Source organism: Lepisosteus platostomus, chromosome 6, assembly GCF_059453375.1.
Source record: "Lepisosteus platostomus isolate fLepPlt1 chromosome 6, fLepPlt1.hap1, whole genome shotgun sequence".
NCBI classification, from domain to species: domain Eukaryota; kingdom Metazoa; phylum Chordata; class Actinopteri; order Semionotiformes; family Lepisosteidae; genus Lepisosteus; species Lepisosteus platostomus.
The window spans coordinates 15,956,445-15,975,022 of record NC_142616.1 but is presented as its reverse complement, the minus strand read 5'-3'; the positions used below and the strand labels follow the sequence as shown (position 1 = coordinate 15,975,022).

General features: G+C 52.2%; 2 protein-coding genes across 4 annotated transcripts; both read right to left on the bottom strand.

The window, feature by feature from the left end:
- Nucleotides 1-519: 519 nt before the first annotated feature.
- On the bottom strand, nt 520-6,897 carry LOC148660573 (uncharacterized). 3 transcript variants are annotated; one of them, XM_088638098.1, is made up of 3 exons: nt 6,763-6,897; nt 3,454-3,823; nt 520-2,332 (listed from the first exon to the last, which is right to left on the bottom strand). In XM_088638098.1, exons 2-3 carry the CDS (start codon nt 3,776-3,778, stop codon nt 2,007-2,009), a joined length of 651 nt encoding a protein of 216 aa, XP_088494224.1. In that variant the 5' UTR covers nt 3,779-3,823; nt 6,763-6,897; the 3' UTR covers nt 520-2,006. The 3 variants fall into 3 exon arrangements, with proteins under 3 accessions (XP_088494224.1, XP_088494222.1, XP_088494225.1); XM_088638096.1 differs by lacking the exon at nt 6,763-6,897 and adding an exon at nt 6,255-6,756; XM_088638099.1 differs by lacking the exon at nt 6,763-6,897 and adding an exon at nt 6,255-6,756 and having other exon boundaries at nt 3,454-3,778.
- An 873-nt stretch (nt 6,898-7,770) lies between these two features.
- On the bottom strand, nt 7,771-14,858 carry gjz1 (gap junction protein zeta 1). The gene is made up of 2 exons (XM_088638095.1): nt 14,703-14,858; nt 7,771-8,539 (listed from the first exon to the last, which is right to left on the bottom strand). Exon 2 carries the CDS (start codon nt 8,521-8,523, stop codon nt 7,771-7,773), a length of 753 nt encoding a protein of 250 aa, XP_088494221.1. The 5' UTR covers nt 8,524-8,539; nt 14,703-14,858.
- Nucleotides 14,859-18,578: the final 3,720 nt, after the last annotated feature.

Below are 18,578 nucleotides of genomic sequence, written 5' to 3'. Positions count from 1 at the left end.
ACAGAGCTAGTTTTCCACCCGCTCCAAGCCAGGTTTACTTCAGGTTTAGTAGAAACTGGTGTCCTGACGCTCTCGGACCCTCAACATATCATCAACACGAGGTGTCGACTCGCCGCACGATTGAAAAACAAAAAAAAGCGATACGATAATTCCCAGTTGTTATTTTTATATGTTCTAGTTATTTTATAGAAATCAAAATCTTCAATTTCGTACTGGGAATGAGGTTGCCTGTCGGTTAATAGTACTGTGAATGTCATACCCGCGTACATCGTGTGGAAGAATGAAGTCAGCCTAAATTCACGTCAGATTTGATTGTTCTGTTCGATCTGTATGAACAGACAAAAATTTAAACGGAGGAACCAGCTGAGCCAAGTAAAGCCACGAGACCGGTACAACTCTGACTAGTCGCGGCGGTCGGGAGTTCAGACCTTGCAGGGCGCCAGTGCAGTGAACCACTCTGTCCACTAGGGGGATCTGTAACGCCACCGAGTTCTTTTTGTCATACCAGGGAAGGGGGCGTTTTATTCTGGAAACAAGCTTTTATTACACTATAAAAGAACATAAAAATCAAAGTCAATAGGTTTGCATCGGTCTTGCAGTATTGGTTTTCTGGAGAAATCTTCAGAGCCAGTCATACTATAAAGCTGCAACAGCTGTGGAGTTGAATATTTCCATCAATGTAGAATTACTCAGATAAAGTCAGAGTCCTTTGCATGTGTTTTATATACCTCTTGTATACCTCAGCAAATGTCATTTTAGTCTCCCTGTCTGGGATAAACCGCTGAAGCCCCTGCAGGAAACACAAGACATACGAAGGATGTGAACAAAAGGTATCTGCTGTGATCTGGAGGAAAGCAAATGCCTTGATTCAAGCCAACACTGAAATTCACCATCTCGACACACGGTACACAGTGCAGAGAACGATCCCGCAAACCAGTCAGGAAGTAAGTGTGCTTGAGAATATTGTACAGTGACCAGGGCATGGTGGAGGGGATCAGGGGACTGTAGATCTCCAGGTGTCAGTGTGAACAGGAGTGTGGAGAAGGTGATCAGTACTGTAGATCTCCAGGTGTCAGTGTGAACAGGAGTGCGGAGGAGGTGATCAGGGGACTGTAGATCTCCAGGTGTCAGTGTGATCAGGAGTGTGGAGGAGGTGATCAGTAGACTGTAGATCTCCAGGTGTCAGTGTGAACAGGAGTGTGGAGGAGGTGATCAGTACTGTAGATCTCCAGGTGTCAGTGTGAGAAGGAGTGTGGAGGAGGTGATCAGTACTGTAGATCTCCAGGTGTCAGTGTGAACAGGAGTGTGGAGGAGGTGATCAGTACTGTAGATCTCCAGGTGTCAGTGTGAGAAGGAGTGTGGAGGAGGTGATCAGTACTGTAGATCTCCAGGTGTCAGTGTGAACAGGAGTGTGGAGGAGGTGATCAGTACTGTAGATCTCCAGGTGTCAGTGTGAGAAGGAGTGTGGAGGAGGTGATCAGTACTGTAGATCTCCAGGTGTCAGTGTGAACAGGAGTGTGGAGGAGGTGATCAGTACTGTAGATCTCCAGGTGTCAGTGTGAACAGGAGTGTGGAGGAGGTGATCAGTACTGTAGATCTCCAGGTGTCAGTGTGAGAAGGAGTGTGGAGGAGGTGATCAGTACTGTAGATCTCCAGGTGTCAGTGTGAACAGGAGTGTGGAGGAGGTGATCAGTACTGTAGATCTCCAGGTGTCAGTGTGAGAAGGAGTGTGGAGGAGGTGACCAGTAGACTGAAAATCTCCAGGTGTCAGTGTGAACAGGAGTGTGGAGGAGGTGATCAGGGGACTGTAGATCTCCAGGTGTCAGTGTGAACAGGAGTGTGGAGGAGGTGATCAGTACTGTAGATCTCCAGGTGTCACTGTGAACAGGAGTGTGGAGGAGGTGATCAGTAGACTGTAAATCTCCAGGTGTCAGTGTGAACAGCCTCTTGTTGAGGACAGTGATGATTCCCTTGTCCTGTGCAGCACTGGAGGTGACTGGTCATGGCTATCTGGGCCTCCTCCTCCGGCTGGGTCCCACCAGCAGGTAGACTGTATAACCAACACTGGCTAGAATATTGACTGTGGACGTAAAGCCCAGCGTCACCATTGCCATCTGCTTGTCGGAGCGGCCCAGCACCACGCACTGCACTTCCACTCTCGGGCAGAAGGAGGCGCTAGTCTGGCAGGACACGGTGTCGGGGGTTATGATGCTGGAGTTGATGGCAATCAGCACCCAGAGAAACGATGTCTCAATGAGGAGGAGGAGCAGGAGGAAGAAGAGGAGGGGGCAGGGGTTTGGGCGCTCCGGCTTTCCTGCCCCACCTTCGCCGCCTGCGAACACACAAACAGGACATCAGTGGTTGAGGTGAGAGGCGCGACACCGATTGTACTGTCAGTCAAGAGCCTGAGAGCACAGGTGTGCACCTGCAGGTGACAGAAGCAGACCCCCAGCCCAGCAAAATCCTCTTATTCCACAGAGGAGCTGAACTGCACCAGTAGTTATAATATTTTATTTTACAGAGGCCTCTGGAGACAGACTCAGTCCACCCAGTAGCAGTATTAATCAGACCGCTTTCCTCTTTCATGGATGCTTTTCTCTATTGTAACTCTGGAAAAGGTTAGCCTGTGTCTGGTACTGCCCTATCAGACTAGACGAAATGACTCTCCACCCAAATTCATCGTGTTGTAACATGTCCCAGGTCTGGGCAAGCAATCGCCAGTCATTCTTTACGGAATATTGTTAAAACATGTTCTTCTTGTATGCTAAATTATCAGCTTCTGAAGGCTGATGCTATAGACAATATTACACCAGATCCATCTATTTCATAATGGCTTTATCCAGTACAGGATCACAGCGCAGCCGGAGGCTATCCCAGCAAGCAACGGGTGCAAGGCAGGGGACACACACACACACACACAGACACACACACAGACACACAGATGGCACCCCAGGTCCAGAACTAAACCTAGGCAGCAATACTAACAACTGGACCACCTTGTCACCCATTGCATTGCAGTTTAAAGGTTCCGTTGTTGGAAAAAACTTTGTTTGGCAATGTCTCATAAAGTGATTTTTTTCCCCCAAAGGCCCTTGTGAGCTGAACAGAAAATATTAAATTTAACCCTTTCCATTCATTCCTCCATTGGCTGTTCCAAAGAAAATCCAGTTCAACACTTCAGGTTAAAGCTCATCATGCCAGATCAATCCGTACACAGAATCAGGTGCTGATTTAACCTAAGGTCAGGAAAGACTGCCTGTTTAAAACCCCTCCCCCTGCCCCTGTGATTGGCTGGTCATGTCACAGATGATTTAACCCAGGGTGAGGAATGGCTGCCTTTTTAACCCCCGCCCCCTGTCCCTTGGCTCAGATTGGCTGGTCATGTCCGTTTAAGCCCCGCCTCCCCGCCTCTGGGCTCTGATTGGCTGGAGGGCTCGATGCGACTCTACTCACTGTCCTGAGGACCACTGCGTGTCTTCCCCCTGCTGGCCACCTGCAGCAGCGCAATGGCCACGGCGACGGCCAGGAAGCTGAAGCTCCAGAGCGAGGCGGTGGGGAAGGAGAAGGCGTGGTTGAAGCAGAGGGCGTGGCAGAACTGGGTGAGGTTGCCGCCGCAGACGAAGTCCGTCCGGATGGCCCGCCAGCTGCTCTCGGCGCTGAAGAGCGCCAGCAGGCGCAGGCTGAGGAGCCCGTACCACACCGCCGGGCCGCGCAGCTCCAGCACCGAGCTCAGCACGGGCTGCAGGAAGCGACCCAGGCCGCCAACCAGCGACGCCATCTGGAGAGCGGGGCGCAGGTGACGGTCAGCGATCAGACATGCGCTCTAGATACACGGGAACACCAGAGAGGTCATGGACAAGAGGAGCCGCTCGGCCAAACCAGCCGGCTGGTGGGGAGGAGCTAATTGATCCTGAGATCTCATGCAGATGGTTCTCGAGAGAAGCCAGGATATCAGCTTCAACAACATGGCAGGGCAGCTTGTTCCACACTCCTACCACCCTCCGTGTAAAGACGTGCCTCCTGCACAGCTAAAATCAGTTGGACACAATGAAATACTGGTTGAAATTCGGGAGCAATCTTTGTTTCCATTCTGTTCAGATTGAACATGTTAGATAGATAGATACTTTATTGATCCCGTGAGGGAAATTGCAGATTTGTTGAGCTTGGAGCTACTTCTCCTCCAATTAATAAACAGTAAAGCAGAACAGACATTCGCTCAGTAATGCAGTGTCCTGTGTGCAGCGCTGTAATGCACAGTGTCCTCTGTGAGCTGTCCATCCTCCTGTCCATGAGTAAGACATCCAATCACTACTCATGAAAAAGGATTTAAGTTGATTCTGGACAATCACTGGGCTGTGCAGTAAAGCCCAGTGAGATCAGACTAAAATCACAGAACAGTGCAGTAAAGTCCAGTGAGATCAGGGTAAAATCACAGGACAGGGCAGTAAAGCCCAGTGAGATTGTGGTAAAATCACATGACAGGGCAGTAAAGCCCAGTGAGATCAGGGTAAAATCACAGGGCTGTGCAGTAAAGCCCAGTGAGATCAGAGTAAAATCACAGGGCTGTGCAGTAAAGCCCAGTGAGATTGTGGTAAAATCACAGGACTGTGCAGTAACGCCCAGTGAGATCCGAGTAAAATCACAGGGCTGTGCAGTAAAGCCCAGTGAGATTGTGGTAAAATCACAGGACTGTGCAGTAACGCCCAGTGAGATCAGAGTACAGTAAGTAGAGAGGCACGACAAAGCATGTTCCCCATCATGTTTCATATTTCCTGAAAACCACGGTCTCTGTGGGAAGAGCCAGGAAAGGCGGATCTGAGGCAGAGAGGCACACAGGAAGTGCAAATATCCTCTCGGCGTGAGCCGGCCTGAAGCGGAGACGTGAATCTGTGCAGCTCGGGAGAGTGTTGGTCAGGCTGTGCAGACGTAGAGGGGAAAGACTCAGTTTTCACTGCAACACTGCGCTGCCTCGAGGTCCAAACTGTGTCTGACTTCTGTTTCCCTGCTCTGGCTCTGTCGGGGACCTCTCGTTAAATGTGGGGGGACCCTGGTTTTTCCCTGGGAGCTTAAAATGGGTTAGGGTCACCAACCTGCAGCTCTTGGGGTCTTGGGGTACGATTCTGTCCCCGAGCACGTTCTGTGTGGAGTCAGCATGTTGTCGCCTTGATCACATGCGCTTTCTCCATGCGCTCCAGTTTCTCCCTGTTTCCCAAGGGCCTGGGGGCTGGGATACCAGCTGGATAACAGCTGGGGGTTGGTAAACTGGCCTTTACTAATCATGGCCTCCTAATAACCCCCCTCTCTGAACTGGCTTCATCACTCTGCTCTCCTCCCCACTGAGAGCTGGTGTGTGTGAGCAGACTGGAGCATCATCCAGGTGGGGCTGCACACTGGTGCTGGTGGAGGGGATCCCCATTACCTGTAAAGAGCTTTGAGTGGAGTGTCCAGAAAGCGCTATATACAGGTAAGGGATTATTACTGTATTTGTTATGAGGAGGCATCTCTTTATTGTCCCTGTGTGGTGTAGCTTCTCCTTGCACTTACTTGCACTGTATATTTCCTGAACAGGCCCTGGGCTGGTTCAGCCCTCACCAGGAACTGTAATGTAGTGAATTATTTATTAACAAAAAAAGGAAACAAAACCTAACACTTTCTCCGGCCAGCTACTATGTGTCAGGAAGCTGAACCCATCCCCCCTTGAAAGGATCTACCAGTGCCGGGAAGCTGCAATCCAATAGGGGACAAGGAACTGCATGTAGTAATAAAAACAGGAGGCACGTCTTTACACAAAGGGTGGTGGGAGTGGGGAGCAAGCTGCCCAGCCATGTTGCTCAAGAAACAGAGATGGGGGGATCAATTAGCTACTAACTAGAAAACGTGGCAGGTGGATCGAGTGGCCTCTCCTTTCTAGCTAAACTGTAGCGGTTTTGATCAAAGTTGGAAATTAAATACTGTACATCAGGTTTTCCACCGCAGAACGTGTTCTAAAAGTCTCGTTTTCGCAGAGGCGACTGTGCGACACATTCAACACTCTCTCTCCGGTTTGAACCGCGGACTTCCCTTTCTCCCAGCCGGCGAGAGCGGTGCGTTACTAACGCCAGGCGCGGCGAAATCACGGTAAAGCGAGGTAGGACGGTGTAAATCACCGCCGGCAAAGCGCTCGGGACTGCAGGTCCAGAGCGAATCCGGTTACAAAACAAACCCTGGAGGGGGGTCGTTTAAACGCGAAACCGTGTCGTGGAGAGTCTACCTACCCCTGTCTGAGACGGTGCTCGGCGGCAGGCGGCTGACGAGACGGGGCGGAGCGGCCGGGAAATGAAGTGGCTGCGCTCGGCACTTTTGGGAAGTGAAACCTCTCAATCTGCGCTTTCGAAAATGACAGCTCCGTCCCGAAGAGCCGGGGAAATCGGGAGACCGCGAGCAGCGGGGCGCATAAAGAGGACGCCCCGCCTCTTATCAGCCCAGCCGGGGGCGCTGGGGCAGTTAGATCACGAGCCCTTGGGAAGAGTGATACTGTATACCATCATATTTGACAGGCAAGGAGGACCAAAGTCTGACTCGAGCTGTCATTTAACCAGGGATTAGTCTGTGATGAATTAGCCCGTGTCAGACCAGAGGTCAGTCAGAAAGTGGGGTCCCCCAAGGACCTGGGTTGGGGACCCCCGTCCTAGCGGATGATTCCCAGTGTCGCACTCTAAGGTGACATTCACTCACCACTTTATCAGCAATTAGCCACTAATTAATCAATTAGCCTGCACTCACCTGGAACAACTAACCAGGAGACAGTGAGACAGGGAGGTGTCCCAAGGACCTGGGGTGAAAACCGGACACCCCTCTGCTCCAGGGACCCAGGACCTGAAGAAGGGGCATCACTTCGGGGAGGGGCATGTGAAAGCTAGGGGGGCTCGGGGGGCCGCTGGAGGCCCCTGCAGAAGTCTCTCGTGCCCGGGTCTGTCGGCCTGCTGCAAGGCACCCAACACCGTGAACTGCCTCCTCCTCTCAGTCTTAAACAGCCTTTCCTGCAGTTTCTGCTCCTCTGCTCTTACTCTTTCTGATTCTTGGTTTCCCGAAGGATGCTTTTCCAGTTTCAAGAATATTCCAGCGTGGCAGGTTTCCTCCACAACCCTCAACACAAGGTACAGCACAGTTATAGTCTGATAAAAGAGACAAACATCGCCCCCCGCTGGTCCCCCAAGGCAGAAGTCAGTTTGTTGCAAATGAACATCTCGTCTTCCAGAGAGGCCTAACACTACAGCTCTTCCATCAGTCCATGATCAGCAGCCGCTCTCCAGGAGTGTTCTCCAGGGGCCTCTCGAGAATTACAGAAAAATCTTCTCTTCCAGATGTTTTCATTTCTGTTATCACCAAAAAACTAAGCTTCAGGAGCACAGAAGGTCTGACACCTGTCAGAGGTGCGCAGCTGCAGGAGTGTGGGAGGTCTGACACCTGTCAGAGCTGCGCAGCTGCAGGAGTGAGGGAGGTCTGACACCTGTCAGAGCTGCGCAGCCGCAGGAGTGTGGGAGGTCTGACACCTGTCAGAGCTGCGCAGCTGCAGGACTGAGGGAGGTCTGACACCTGTCAGAGCTGCGCAGCCGCAGGAGTGTGGGAGGTCTGACACCTGTCAGAGCTGCGCAGCTGCAGGAGTGAGGGAGGTCTGACACCTGTCAGAGCTGCGCAGCTGCAGGAGTGAGGGAGGTCTGACACCTGTCAGAGCTGCGCAGCTGCATGCACAATGATGGCCGAGGACATGTGGCCACCAGTTTTGTGCGGCTAGGCACAGCTCTGCATGGAAACTCCCGGCACAGTGTCGCCTGCAGGCCTGGTCCTTCCCAGAATCAAGTAGTGCGTCAGGGAGTAGAGGAAGAAGAGGGCGCTGGTGAGGACGACCACGGCGGAGATGGAGGCCAGCGCGTAGATGGACATCCTCTTCTCGGCCGCCGCCCTCACGACGCACACGTAGGTGCCAGGGCACAGCCCGGTTCTGCAGAGGATGGGCGTCTCGTCCAGCGCGGGCAGGTTCCAGAAGACCAGGATGCCCAGGAAGGAGATCTCGATGGACATGCGCAGCGTCACACACAGCAGGTAGAACAACAGGGAGGCCTTGTGCCGGTGGAAGTCGATGATCACTTTGCGCTTGGGCCCGTTCTGCTCCTCGGCGTCGATCAGGCCCGCCTGGGCCTCCGACTCGGACAGCGCCGCCTTCTTGACGGCGGACTTGCGCAGCTGGGAGGCGAAGAGCTCCATGAGCAGCACGGACAGGATGAGCAGCACGTAGCAGAAGTTCCAGGCCATGACCGCGGGCCGGTGGAAGTGCTGGTTGAAGCAGGCCCGCTGGCACAGGTCGGGGCCCGTGGTGTTGCAGCTGAAGTCCGTGTCCAGCTTGGACCAGGGCAGCTGGGCCACGAACAGCACCACCAGCCGGATGCTGAGGAAGCCGAACCACAGCGTGCGGCCCTTGTAGTCCGTCGAGGCCTCGACCGCGGTGCGCAGGATGGGGATCAGCCCCGTGACGATGGCGGCCATCCTCCCGCCTCAGCGCCTGTCCGCACAGGGGGAGAAGCAGCGGCGTCATTAGTCAGGGGGTTACAGGGCGCTCTCAGGCCCGCGGGGAAGCACACACACTCGTCTCACACACCGCAGGATAAGACACTTAGTAAGACTGGACACGAGCGACAGGGGGCCTTCAGCCGGTCCAGCCCGTTTGGTAGTTAGCAGGTGATTCATCCCAGGATTCCTGAGAGAATCCAGGTTATCGGCTTCAACAACAAGGCTGGGCAACTTGTTCCCCCCTCCCACCACCCTCTGTGTACAGCAGGGGCTCTTGTCCTGACTGGAGGGTCTCATTCAGCTCTTTCTCGAGAGAATCTTGAGTATCGGCTTCAAGAATAAGGTTGGGCAGCATGTTCCCCCCTCCCACCGCGCTTTGTGTAAAGTAGGGCACAAAGCCTCCTCCTGACTGGAGAATCTCATCCAGTTGTTTTCTGAGAGACTCCAAGGTATTGACTTCAACAACATAGGCTGGGCACCTTGTTGCACATCGCCGACACTCTTTCTGTAAAATAGTGCCTCCTGTCTTGACTGGAGGATCTCACCCAGCTGTTTCATGAAGGACGTCAGGGTATTATTCTTAAAATGTACTGAAGTTCTAGGGTCTCCTTACTCAAGAAAATTACTTGCTTAAATCATCAATAACTACTGAGCTCCTAATCCTTATCAAATACGCGATTCAGGGTGTGGTCAGAGGCTCTTTGGGAGTGGGGAGCTTCTTGAGTGTGTATTTGTTCCATAGCTTTTCCTCTTTGCCGTGTGGAATTAACCAGTATGTCCCATTACTGGTGAAGAATGTATGAGTCCGGGTATCCTGGGTCCTGTCCAGGAAGCACAGAGCTCCCTATGGATTCCTGCTTTCTGCTCTGCTGTCTGTCCTGCCCCCTATCGGAAACATCAGTCCTTCTCCGCTGCAGTGTGTACTGACTCGATGACGCGCCGTCATTACACACACCTCACACACGCGCCACATGCACACAGTCGCACCACACACTTCCACGTGCACACACTCACACGTAGACACACTCGCACACACACCTGCACGTGCACACACTCACACGTACACACACTCGCACACACTCGCACACACCCCTGCACGTGCACACACTCACACGTAGACACACTCGCACATGTCCCCGTACATGCACACATTCACACATTTGCACACACCACTGCACGTGCACACATACACACATACACACACTCGCACACACACACACTCGCACCACACACACACTCGCACACACACATTCACAGACTCGCACACACCCCTGCACATGCACATGCACCACACACTCACACACACGCACACACTCGCACACACCCCTGCACATGCACACACACACAGATATGCACATACTCAAACACATGCACACACACGCACACGCACATACCTACACCCCCCCCCCCCCGCACATGCACACACACAAACCCCACATTCACACATACACACACTCACACTCTTGTATGCACATACAGACGTCCACATACACATGTGCACACGGATCTTTTGCTGTTGTAAGGCTGAGTTTTACTGGGCTCATTATTGAGAGTGACACACACATTCCACACACACTCCCACGCCCAGCAGCTCAGAATGCACAGAATGTGCTTGCAGCCAATTAACAGATTCCCGCAGACTCTGGGAGCTGGATCGGAATGCAGATACCCTTCTGCAGTTCTTTTCTAAAGCTTGTTCTCCTGAGACGAGCTTTTTCTCACTCAGACGTGAAGCAGGTGAGTGTTGACTTCTTAGCAGTTCTCATCCTGAACATATTAACCAAGTTTATTACTTGAGTTTCTGCTGCTGAAGACATCCCTAAATGTCTTTCCCCGACTGTGAGGTAAATTAAACTCTCCCACGAAAGCTAAGCACATACATTTTTACCCTGAAAGACTGAATCTGAATTATACCGATTTTATTTTCACAAAGGGTGGCGGGAGTGTGGAACAAGCCGCCCAGCCATGTTGTTGAAGCCGATACCCTGACTTCTCTCAAGAAACGGCTGTATAAGATCCTCCAGTCAGGACAGGAGGCTCTACTTTACACAGAGGGTGGTGGGAGTGTGGAACAAGAAGCCCAGCCATGTTGTTGAAGCCGATACCCCCACTTCTCTCAGGAAACAGCTGGATGAGATCCTGAGATCAATAAGCTACCAACTACCGGATGGGCCGAATGGCTGCACTCGTTCCTAACCGTGTTGTGCTATCGGTGGAGGAGGTGCAGGTGTTTTGTGTGCCCATCCCTGCACTGTTGTGGGGGCCAGAGGGTTCCCCATGACACGCATCCCCTCATCACCCGTGAAGCGCTGGGCTGGGCGCCCACTCTGCCCGGCGTCTCTTCATGCTCTAAGACTATGGCTAGAATATCCAGCTTGCGGCGTGTCTGGTATCGAGAGGCCTCTCCTCGGGGTACACTGAGAGTGGCGTTGCAACAGAAGTCGCCGCCGCAGGGCTCACATTCTTCACAGAGCTGAGCCCCAGCCACATGGCCCTGCCTGACACCGCGTCTTCAGGCACGCGCGAGCAGCCGTCAACGCTAAAGAACCCGCTATGTCTAATCAGAGTTAGAGAACAGGGACTTGAACCCTGGACCCTCAGATTAAGAGCCTTAACGACGGAGCTATCCAGGCTCTGCTGATGTCCATTCGGAGTCTTCAGGTTAAGGTAATAGAAAATTACACTGTAGGACCTGATCTGATTGCCTGTGTGGCTCTTGTGCTGTGAAGTCCCAGCACTTACTGTGACTAATTACACGTATTCTAATTCAGGCGTGCAATGCTATTATATTTAAATACAGATTCTACAAGGGAAACCTTTCAGGTTTACATTGTGTTCAATGAGCAAACAGAAGGTGCTGTGAGCCGCGGGACTGACGAATATCAATGAGGCTCCAGCTCTGCCACACCAGTGAAACGGCGGTCTGCGGTTTCCGCCTGCGGTACTGGGTTCGACTGGGGCGACCCCGATTCTGTCCGCACTCAGAAAGGGGCTGCAGGGCTGCCCGCTGCAGTTCGGGGCCAGCCTTTCTCGTTTGGTAACGAAAGGAGGGAAGTTATCCTTCCAGTTGTCCAGTCTGTCCAGTTGAACAGGTTTCCCTGCCAGGTGTGAGCAGGTGTGGGCCTGGAGAGTATTTGTCGAGAGGAGGGCCCGCCCAGCACTGCTCCCTGCTCTCCCATACTTCTGAAACAATAGCAGAACACGAACTTCAGGATGGAAGTGAACAATACAGGGTAGGGCATTTAAAACACAGCTGGACGGCATTCTCCAATCCAGACAGGAGACGCTACTTTACACAAAGGGCAATAGGAGTGTGTAACAAGCTGACCGGCCATGTTGTTCAAGCTGATGCCCTGACTTCTGTCAGGAAACAACTGGATGAGACGTTCAGCCAGGACAGGAGGCTCTACTTTACACAAAGCAGGGTGGGAGTGTGGAACAAGCTGCCCAGCCATGTTGTTGATGGCGATACCCTGGCTTCTCTCAAGAACCTACTGGATGAGATCTTGGGATCAATTAGCTTCTAATTACCAAACGAACTAGAAGAGCAAAAATGTCTGCTCTCTTTTGCATAATGTATCACATTTTCATAAAGAATGCATGGCTTGTGGTGAATCAGGTCTAGTGAATACAAACAGCAGACTGATCTACAAAAGATAAGGTGGCAGTGTGCTTATCAGGACTGAAATCTTGAATGGCTTCAAATTTCGCTCCCCTTTGTTTCAAATACCTGTTACTCACAGCTCACACGCAGCCTCCAGCCTCCAGCTTCTGTACTGCTCTCATACAGCCCCCAGCCTCTGTACTGCTCTCGCACAGCCTCCAGCATCTATATTGCTCTCGCACAGCCCCCAGCCTCTGTACTGCTCTCATACAGCCTCCAGCCTCTATACTGCTCTCATACAGCCTCCAGCCTCTGTACTGCTCTCGCACAGCCCCCAGCCTCTGTACTGCTCTCATACAGCCTCCAGCCTCTATACTGCTCTCATACAGCCCCCAGCCTCTGTACTGCTCTCGCACAGCCTCCAGTCTCTGTACTGCTCTCGCACAGCCCCCAGCCTCTGTACTGCTCTCATACAGCCTCCAGCCTCTATACTGCTCTCATACAGCCTCCAGCCTCTGTACTGCTCTCGCACAGCCCCCAGCCTCTGTACTGCTCTCATACAGCCTCCAGCCTCTATACTGCTCTCGCACAGCCTCCAGCCTCTGTACTGCTCTCGCACAGCCTCCAGCCTCTATACTGCTCTCGCACAGCCTCCAGCCTCTGTACTGCTCTCACATAGCATCTAGCCTCTATACTGTTTACACACAGCCTTCAGCCTCTATACTGCTTGCACACAGCCTCCAGCATCTATACTGCTCTCATCCAGCCTCCAGCCTTCATACTGCTTGCACACAGCCTCCAGCCTCTGTATTTCTCTCACACAGCCTCCAGCCTCTATACTGCTTGCACACAGCCCCCAGCCTCACTGCCTCTATACGGCTTGCACACAGCCTCCAGTCTCACTGCCTCTATACGGCTTGCACACAGCCTCCAGTTTCACTGCCTCTGTACTGCTTGCACACAGCCTCCAGTCTCACTGCCTCTGTACTGCTTGCACACAGCCTCCAGCATCTATACTGCTCTCATCCAGCGTCCAGCCTTCATACTGCTTGCACACAGCCTCCAGCCTCACTGCCTCTATACGGCTTGCACACAGCCTCCAGTCTCACTGCCTCTGTATTGCTTGCACACAGCCTCCAGCCTCTATACTGCTCTCATACAGCCTCCAGCCTCTCTACTGCTCTCACACAGCTTCTGGTCTCACTGCCTCTGTACCACTCTCACACAGCCTCCAGCCTCACCCCTCTGTACTGCTCCCACACTGAACCAGGCAAGCAACGTACACCCTGGACAGGACCCCAGTCCACTGCAGGGCACAAACAGTATTATACACAGACACACATACTCACACCAGTGAGCGTGCGACCAGTTTTCCCAGAGGCCCATTAATCTACCAGCATGTCTTTGGACTGTGGGAGGAAACCTCTATGAATACAGGGAGAACATGCAAACTCCACACAGATAGCAAATAGCAGGTCTGGAATTGAACACAGGGCCCCAGCACATTGAAGCAACAATGCTAGCTGCTGCCACACTGTGCAGTCTGTGTTTGTTTTTATTCTACATTAGATTCCACAAATCTAAGATGCACCTGAAGAGGAGTGAGAGTCACTGTGCCTCTTCCTGCCCTTCAGAGGAGCTGTGCTGCGATTTCAGTATGACGGGCCGGAAAAGTCCAGCACTGACCTCCTAGCCCTCTGCAGCTCCTGATTCGGGTATTCAGATATTTGGGGCAGGAGCTTCTGCTTGTGCTCCCTGACGAAAAGGGGGAAACAGACTGTAGTCATCTTCTAGATTCCCGGTTTGAAATCGAGCAGATTTAAGCATTGACGCAAAACAGATGCAGAAAATCCTGCCGGTCGCCTCTGAGCCTTCGTAGGAATGCTGTTGGAAAGCGAGAGCAACTCTCAGACCTGGTGGGATGGCCTCTGCTCCCTCACTCATCTCTCTCTGAGACGAGCTCGCTCCTGCTCTGCTTTTCTGCACTGACATTTCCCAGCGAGAAAGAGCCTGTTTCCACTCTGATCTCAGGGCTCTGCAGGGAAATCCACCGGTTCCACACACATCACACACACATCACACACACATCACACATCACACCACACACACACACATCACAGATCTCACACACACCGCACACACCACACACACATCACATACAAACCACACACACACATCACACACACCGCACACACATCACACACATCACACACACACACATCATACACACCGCATACACATCACACATCACACACACATACATCTCACACACACATCATTCACATTACCACTCATTGCAGTTATCACACACACATACATCACACATCACACACCACACACATCACACATATACCACACACTTCACACACCACACACACACTACACACATCACATACCACACACATCACACACCACACACATACATCACACATCACATACCACACACATACATCACACATACCTCTCTCACACGCACACATCCCATCAAGCCTCCCTCCCAGTCCAGCAGTGCTGGAAGGGTTGAAGAGGGATCCTGAGATCCGCCTCTCACCTGGTCAGAATCCGGATGAGACGAGAGATGGGAAGATCCTTCTCGGAGAGGAGGGGAGGGCTGGGACTCCCCGGTCAGCGCGAGCTCTCGGAGCGCAGGCGGAGGAGAGGAGAGGAGACCCAGCAGGGAGAGCAGTGGAGCCGTGCAGACTCCTGCCTGCAGGTAAAGGAAGAAGGACAAGGGCGTGGAGAGGGAACCTGTCGGACAGGTACGCCTCCACAGGCGGCCTTAACCCTTTCCTCACCCCGACAGCCTGACGGAGGCAGGGAGAGCGCCAACATACTGCGACAGGCTGTTTTCCAGGTTTTCCAGGTTTTCCAGGTTACAGTTGCTAACGTGTTTTTCAATACCAGGTTCACTTTTTTTTTTTTGGACGATGACCATACACTTTCCACCTCTGTGAGGAAAGCCTCATCCACATCAATGATTCACTGGGGTGTCGGACTGGCCTCCAGCTCCATGACTCTCTAGCAGAAATCAAACCGATGAGGCTAGACAGTCAAAGCCTTACTGTGGACCTACAGTACAAGCAATAAGGCAGTGAGTGCTGTGTCCTACAGTGCCCTAGCGTTTCTGTTGAATAGACACCTTACCAGCACATACTGGTGCCTGAGCTCCTTGATACGATCACCGTTCCTCTCGGAAGGAACGGTGTACAGCTGCTTCATGCTGCTGTGGCGTTTCGTCAGGGTCCGAGCTATCGCCATGAGGCCTACACTTTGAACATTTTGCAAAACAGTGTGCTCTGCCAGCACTCTGGCCTGAATTTCTCGAAGTTTGATTGCATTGGCCCTGTCCTGCTCAGCATTGAACGTCTTTCCTCCTCAGAACAAATCCAATTACACATTAGCAGTGGTTCTGGAGGCTAATATTCACTGGATGCATTTCAGTGTCAGCCTTTGTACAATGCATAACTTACCTGTTGGTCCGCTGGAAAGTTCTTACTATAGATGTGACAGTTGAATGGTTGAGATTTGGCTGAGCTCTTAGACCAGCCTCTCTCAATGACAGACCATGATTTATGACACGGTCTATTATGGTAGCTCTTATCTCATCAGACACAATAGCCCGTGGTCTTCCCCTGTGGCGAATGCCACCACGCTTTCGAACTCCTCTCCCTCTTCCTCTCCATCGTCCAGCCGTTGGTCTTTCACCCCCTCCTGCGGTTCTTGCTGGGTCCATGTTGAGCGAAATCATTCCAAAGATTTCCTCTTTTTCCGAGGTGGTCGTGGAATTGAAGATCTCTCAGCACCTGGGTAGGTTTTCAGCTGAGATGGGAATCAACTGTGTTTGGTCTATTTACAGAACTTCAATCAGCAGCTTGTCTCAGTAACCTTTATCAAAAACTTTGGTGTGGACTTGGAATGCGCACAAATATATTTGCGACATGGCAAATTGCTATCCCCTTGGATTGTACTGTATATGTTAGGTTTTGAAACTTAGTGTTATCAGTGCGGAGCGGTGGCTCTGTGGCTAATGATCTGTGCCTGGAACTGGAAAGTTACTGGTTCGTATCCCGTGGCCGGCAGAGGAATCCTACTCTGTTGGGCCCCTGAGCGAGGTCCTTCACCCCAGCTGCTCCAGGGGTGCTGTATAAATGGCTGACCCTGCGCTCTGACCCCCAGCTTCTCTCCCTGTCTGTGTGTCTCATGGAGAGCAAGCTGGGGTCTGAGAAAAGACAAATTCCTAATACAAGAAATCGTATATGGCCAGTAAAGTGATCTGATCTGTACGTAAGCATTTGCACAGTGGGCTGTTAAAATACACTGTTTTGCTGGTAGTGGCGCTTGAGTGAGACGTGAATTGAAGAATTGTGAAAACTATGTTCACCGAATGCATTTTGTGTCTAAGCAATGAAAAAATCATTCATGGTTCGGTCCACATAGGGGGCTGTCGTGTTAACTGTGTGAAGAGCTTTGAAAAAGTGAACTCGGTATCGAAAAACACTGTAATTCATCAAACACCATCGGCGTTCATTCACCTGGAGAGATCAGCGCTCCTCACACACCTGGGGAATTCTCCAGCACATTCAGACACTCTTCATACAAACCCTAGCTCGGCTGTCAGTAGAATCACCGCAGGGCTGCTTGTTAACCACCTTGGAACCACTCCCTTTAGTTATTTAACAATGACATAATTGGTTCTTGAAGTTGCTGTGTAATTCCACCGAAATGTAACACAGGTGGGCAGCTTGTTCCACACCCCCACCACCCCTTGTGTAAAGTGATGCCTCCTGTTCTGTTTTAAAAGTACACTTCACTTTGTTCAGGTTAAACCCATGCTGAGAGGCACATGGATGTGTTTGTACGAAGGTGGTAATTATACCGAGCAGCTGTGGACAAGGTGGTAATGAGGTGGCACGAGGTTGTTTATCCGTCTTCAGATCTGCAGCTCCCCTTGAGGTCTTTGTGCCCGGAGAGAGGCAGGCGTGGAAGAGCGAAGGAGTGATGATGGTGTCCGGGCGTTTCTGCTCTGTCTCTCTCGGGCCGGGTTGAAAGTGAAAGATGGAAAAGTCGCCCGGCAGCTCTGACTCTGGCTCTGCAGGACCCGGGTGCGACTGGGAGCCCTTCAGGTGCACCAAATGTAGAGACCAGTTAAGATCGCTCAAGCTGTGGAGGAGTCACGGCGCTTGAGTCGGAGCCGACAAGGTCTCACCTTCGAACCCGAGCCCAGCAGCCCATGAGGGCTCCAGGGCCAAGGGCCTTCCGGTAGTGCAGAGGAGTCAGGAAGAGAAGGAAGGAGAGCTCCTGACGTCCAGTTATGAGTGCGAAGGTCCCGGCACTGAACCACCACAAAGGAGCAGGTGGAGAATAATTCCATACTGAAAGGTTCTGTTGACCCAATGAGACCTTCGTCAGTTTCCGCCTGGAATGACGTCCCCTCAAACATGTTGTAATGTCTTTAGAAGTTTATACAGAAGCCTGGTTTATGGCTTAAATTAAGCAAGAGAGAGAGAGATGCTGTTTCACACTCCGTAGTGGCACAAGGACACAGGGTCACATCTGGAAACTGAAGGGGAATTCATTTAGGACCGAGGAAAGGATATGCTTCTTTACACAAAGAGTGGCGGGTGTCTGGAACAGGCTTACCCGCCAGGGTTCTTAAGGCTCAAACTCTGGGGCCCTTTAAGACACAGTGGGATGAAAGCCGAGATCCACTCCGCTATTAAACTCCCGTGAGCAGGGTGGGCCCTCGTGTGTCGCAGCACGTGAGTGTGTTTCGTAAGACTCGGGGAAAGAGGCTGTGGCGTGCGGAGGCGTGTGGTCCAGAGTTCTCTCTGGTGGAAACCGCATCCGCGCTGTAACAGGAGCGCGTTGTGTTTGGGTGTGCTGGGGCGGTTTCTACGCGACCGGCCTCCTCCTCCTGATCCCGGCTGACTTGTTATTCAAATCCCAGCTCCTCTGTCGGAGCTCCGTTTCCCCGGCACGGACGCGGTGTGTTTGTGAAACTGCTCTCCAATCCATCAGCAGACCTGAGAGCTGTGGTAACTCCGCAGGGAACACAGTCTGAACAACAGATGAAAAAGGAACACAGTCTGAGCGCAGTTCAAATGTCCATCCATGTTCTAACTGATTTTTCCAGTACAGCGTTGCAGGGGAGCAACAGGCTCAAGGCAGGTCACACCCTGGAAGGGACGCCAGTCTGTAGCAGGGCACACAAACACAGACAAACCGGGGCCGGTTTTCCCAGAAGCCAGTTAACCCCCCAGCACGACAGTGGACTGTGAGAGGAAACCCATGTGAACAAGGGGAGAAACTCCACAGTGACAGGACCCCAGAAACCGAACCCGGGGCCCCAACACTGTGAGACAGAAATGCACCACTGTAGCACCCATCCTTTCAAATGTAAATATCATTATTCTGCACTCCGCTGCCT

What these genes read in the sequence shown, in the direction of transcription:
- LOC148660573 (XM_088638098.1), bottom strand. Translation starts at nt 3,778, where the DNA reads ATGGCGTCGCTGGTTGGCGGCCTGGGTCGCTTCCTGCAGCCCGTGCTG. An exon ending in ACGCAGTGGTCCTCAGGACA is followed by an intron (nt 2,333 to 3,453) that starts GTGAGTAGAGTC and finishes GTGTGTTCGCAG; the next exon opens with GCGGCGAAGGTGGGGCAGGA.
- gjz1 (XM_088638095.1), bottom strand. Translation starts at nt 8,523, where the DNA reads ATGGCCGCCATCGTCACGGGGCTGATCCCCATCCTGCGCACCGCGGTC.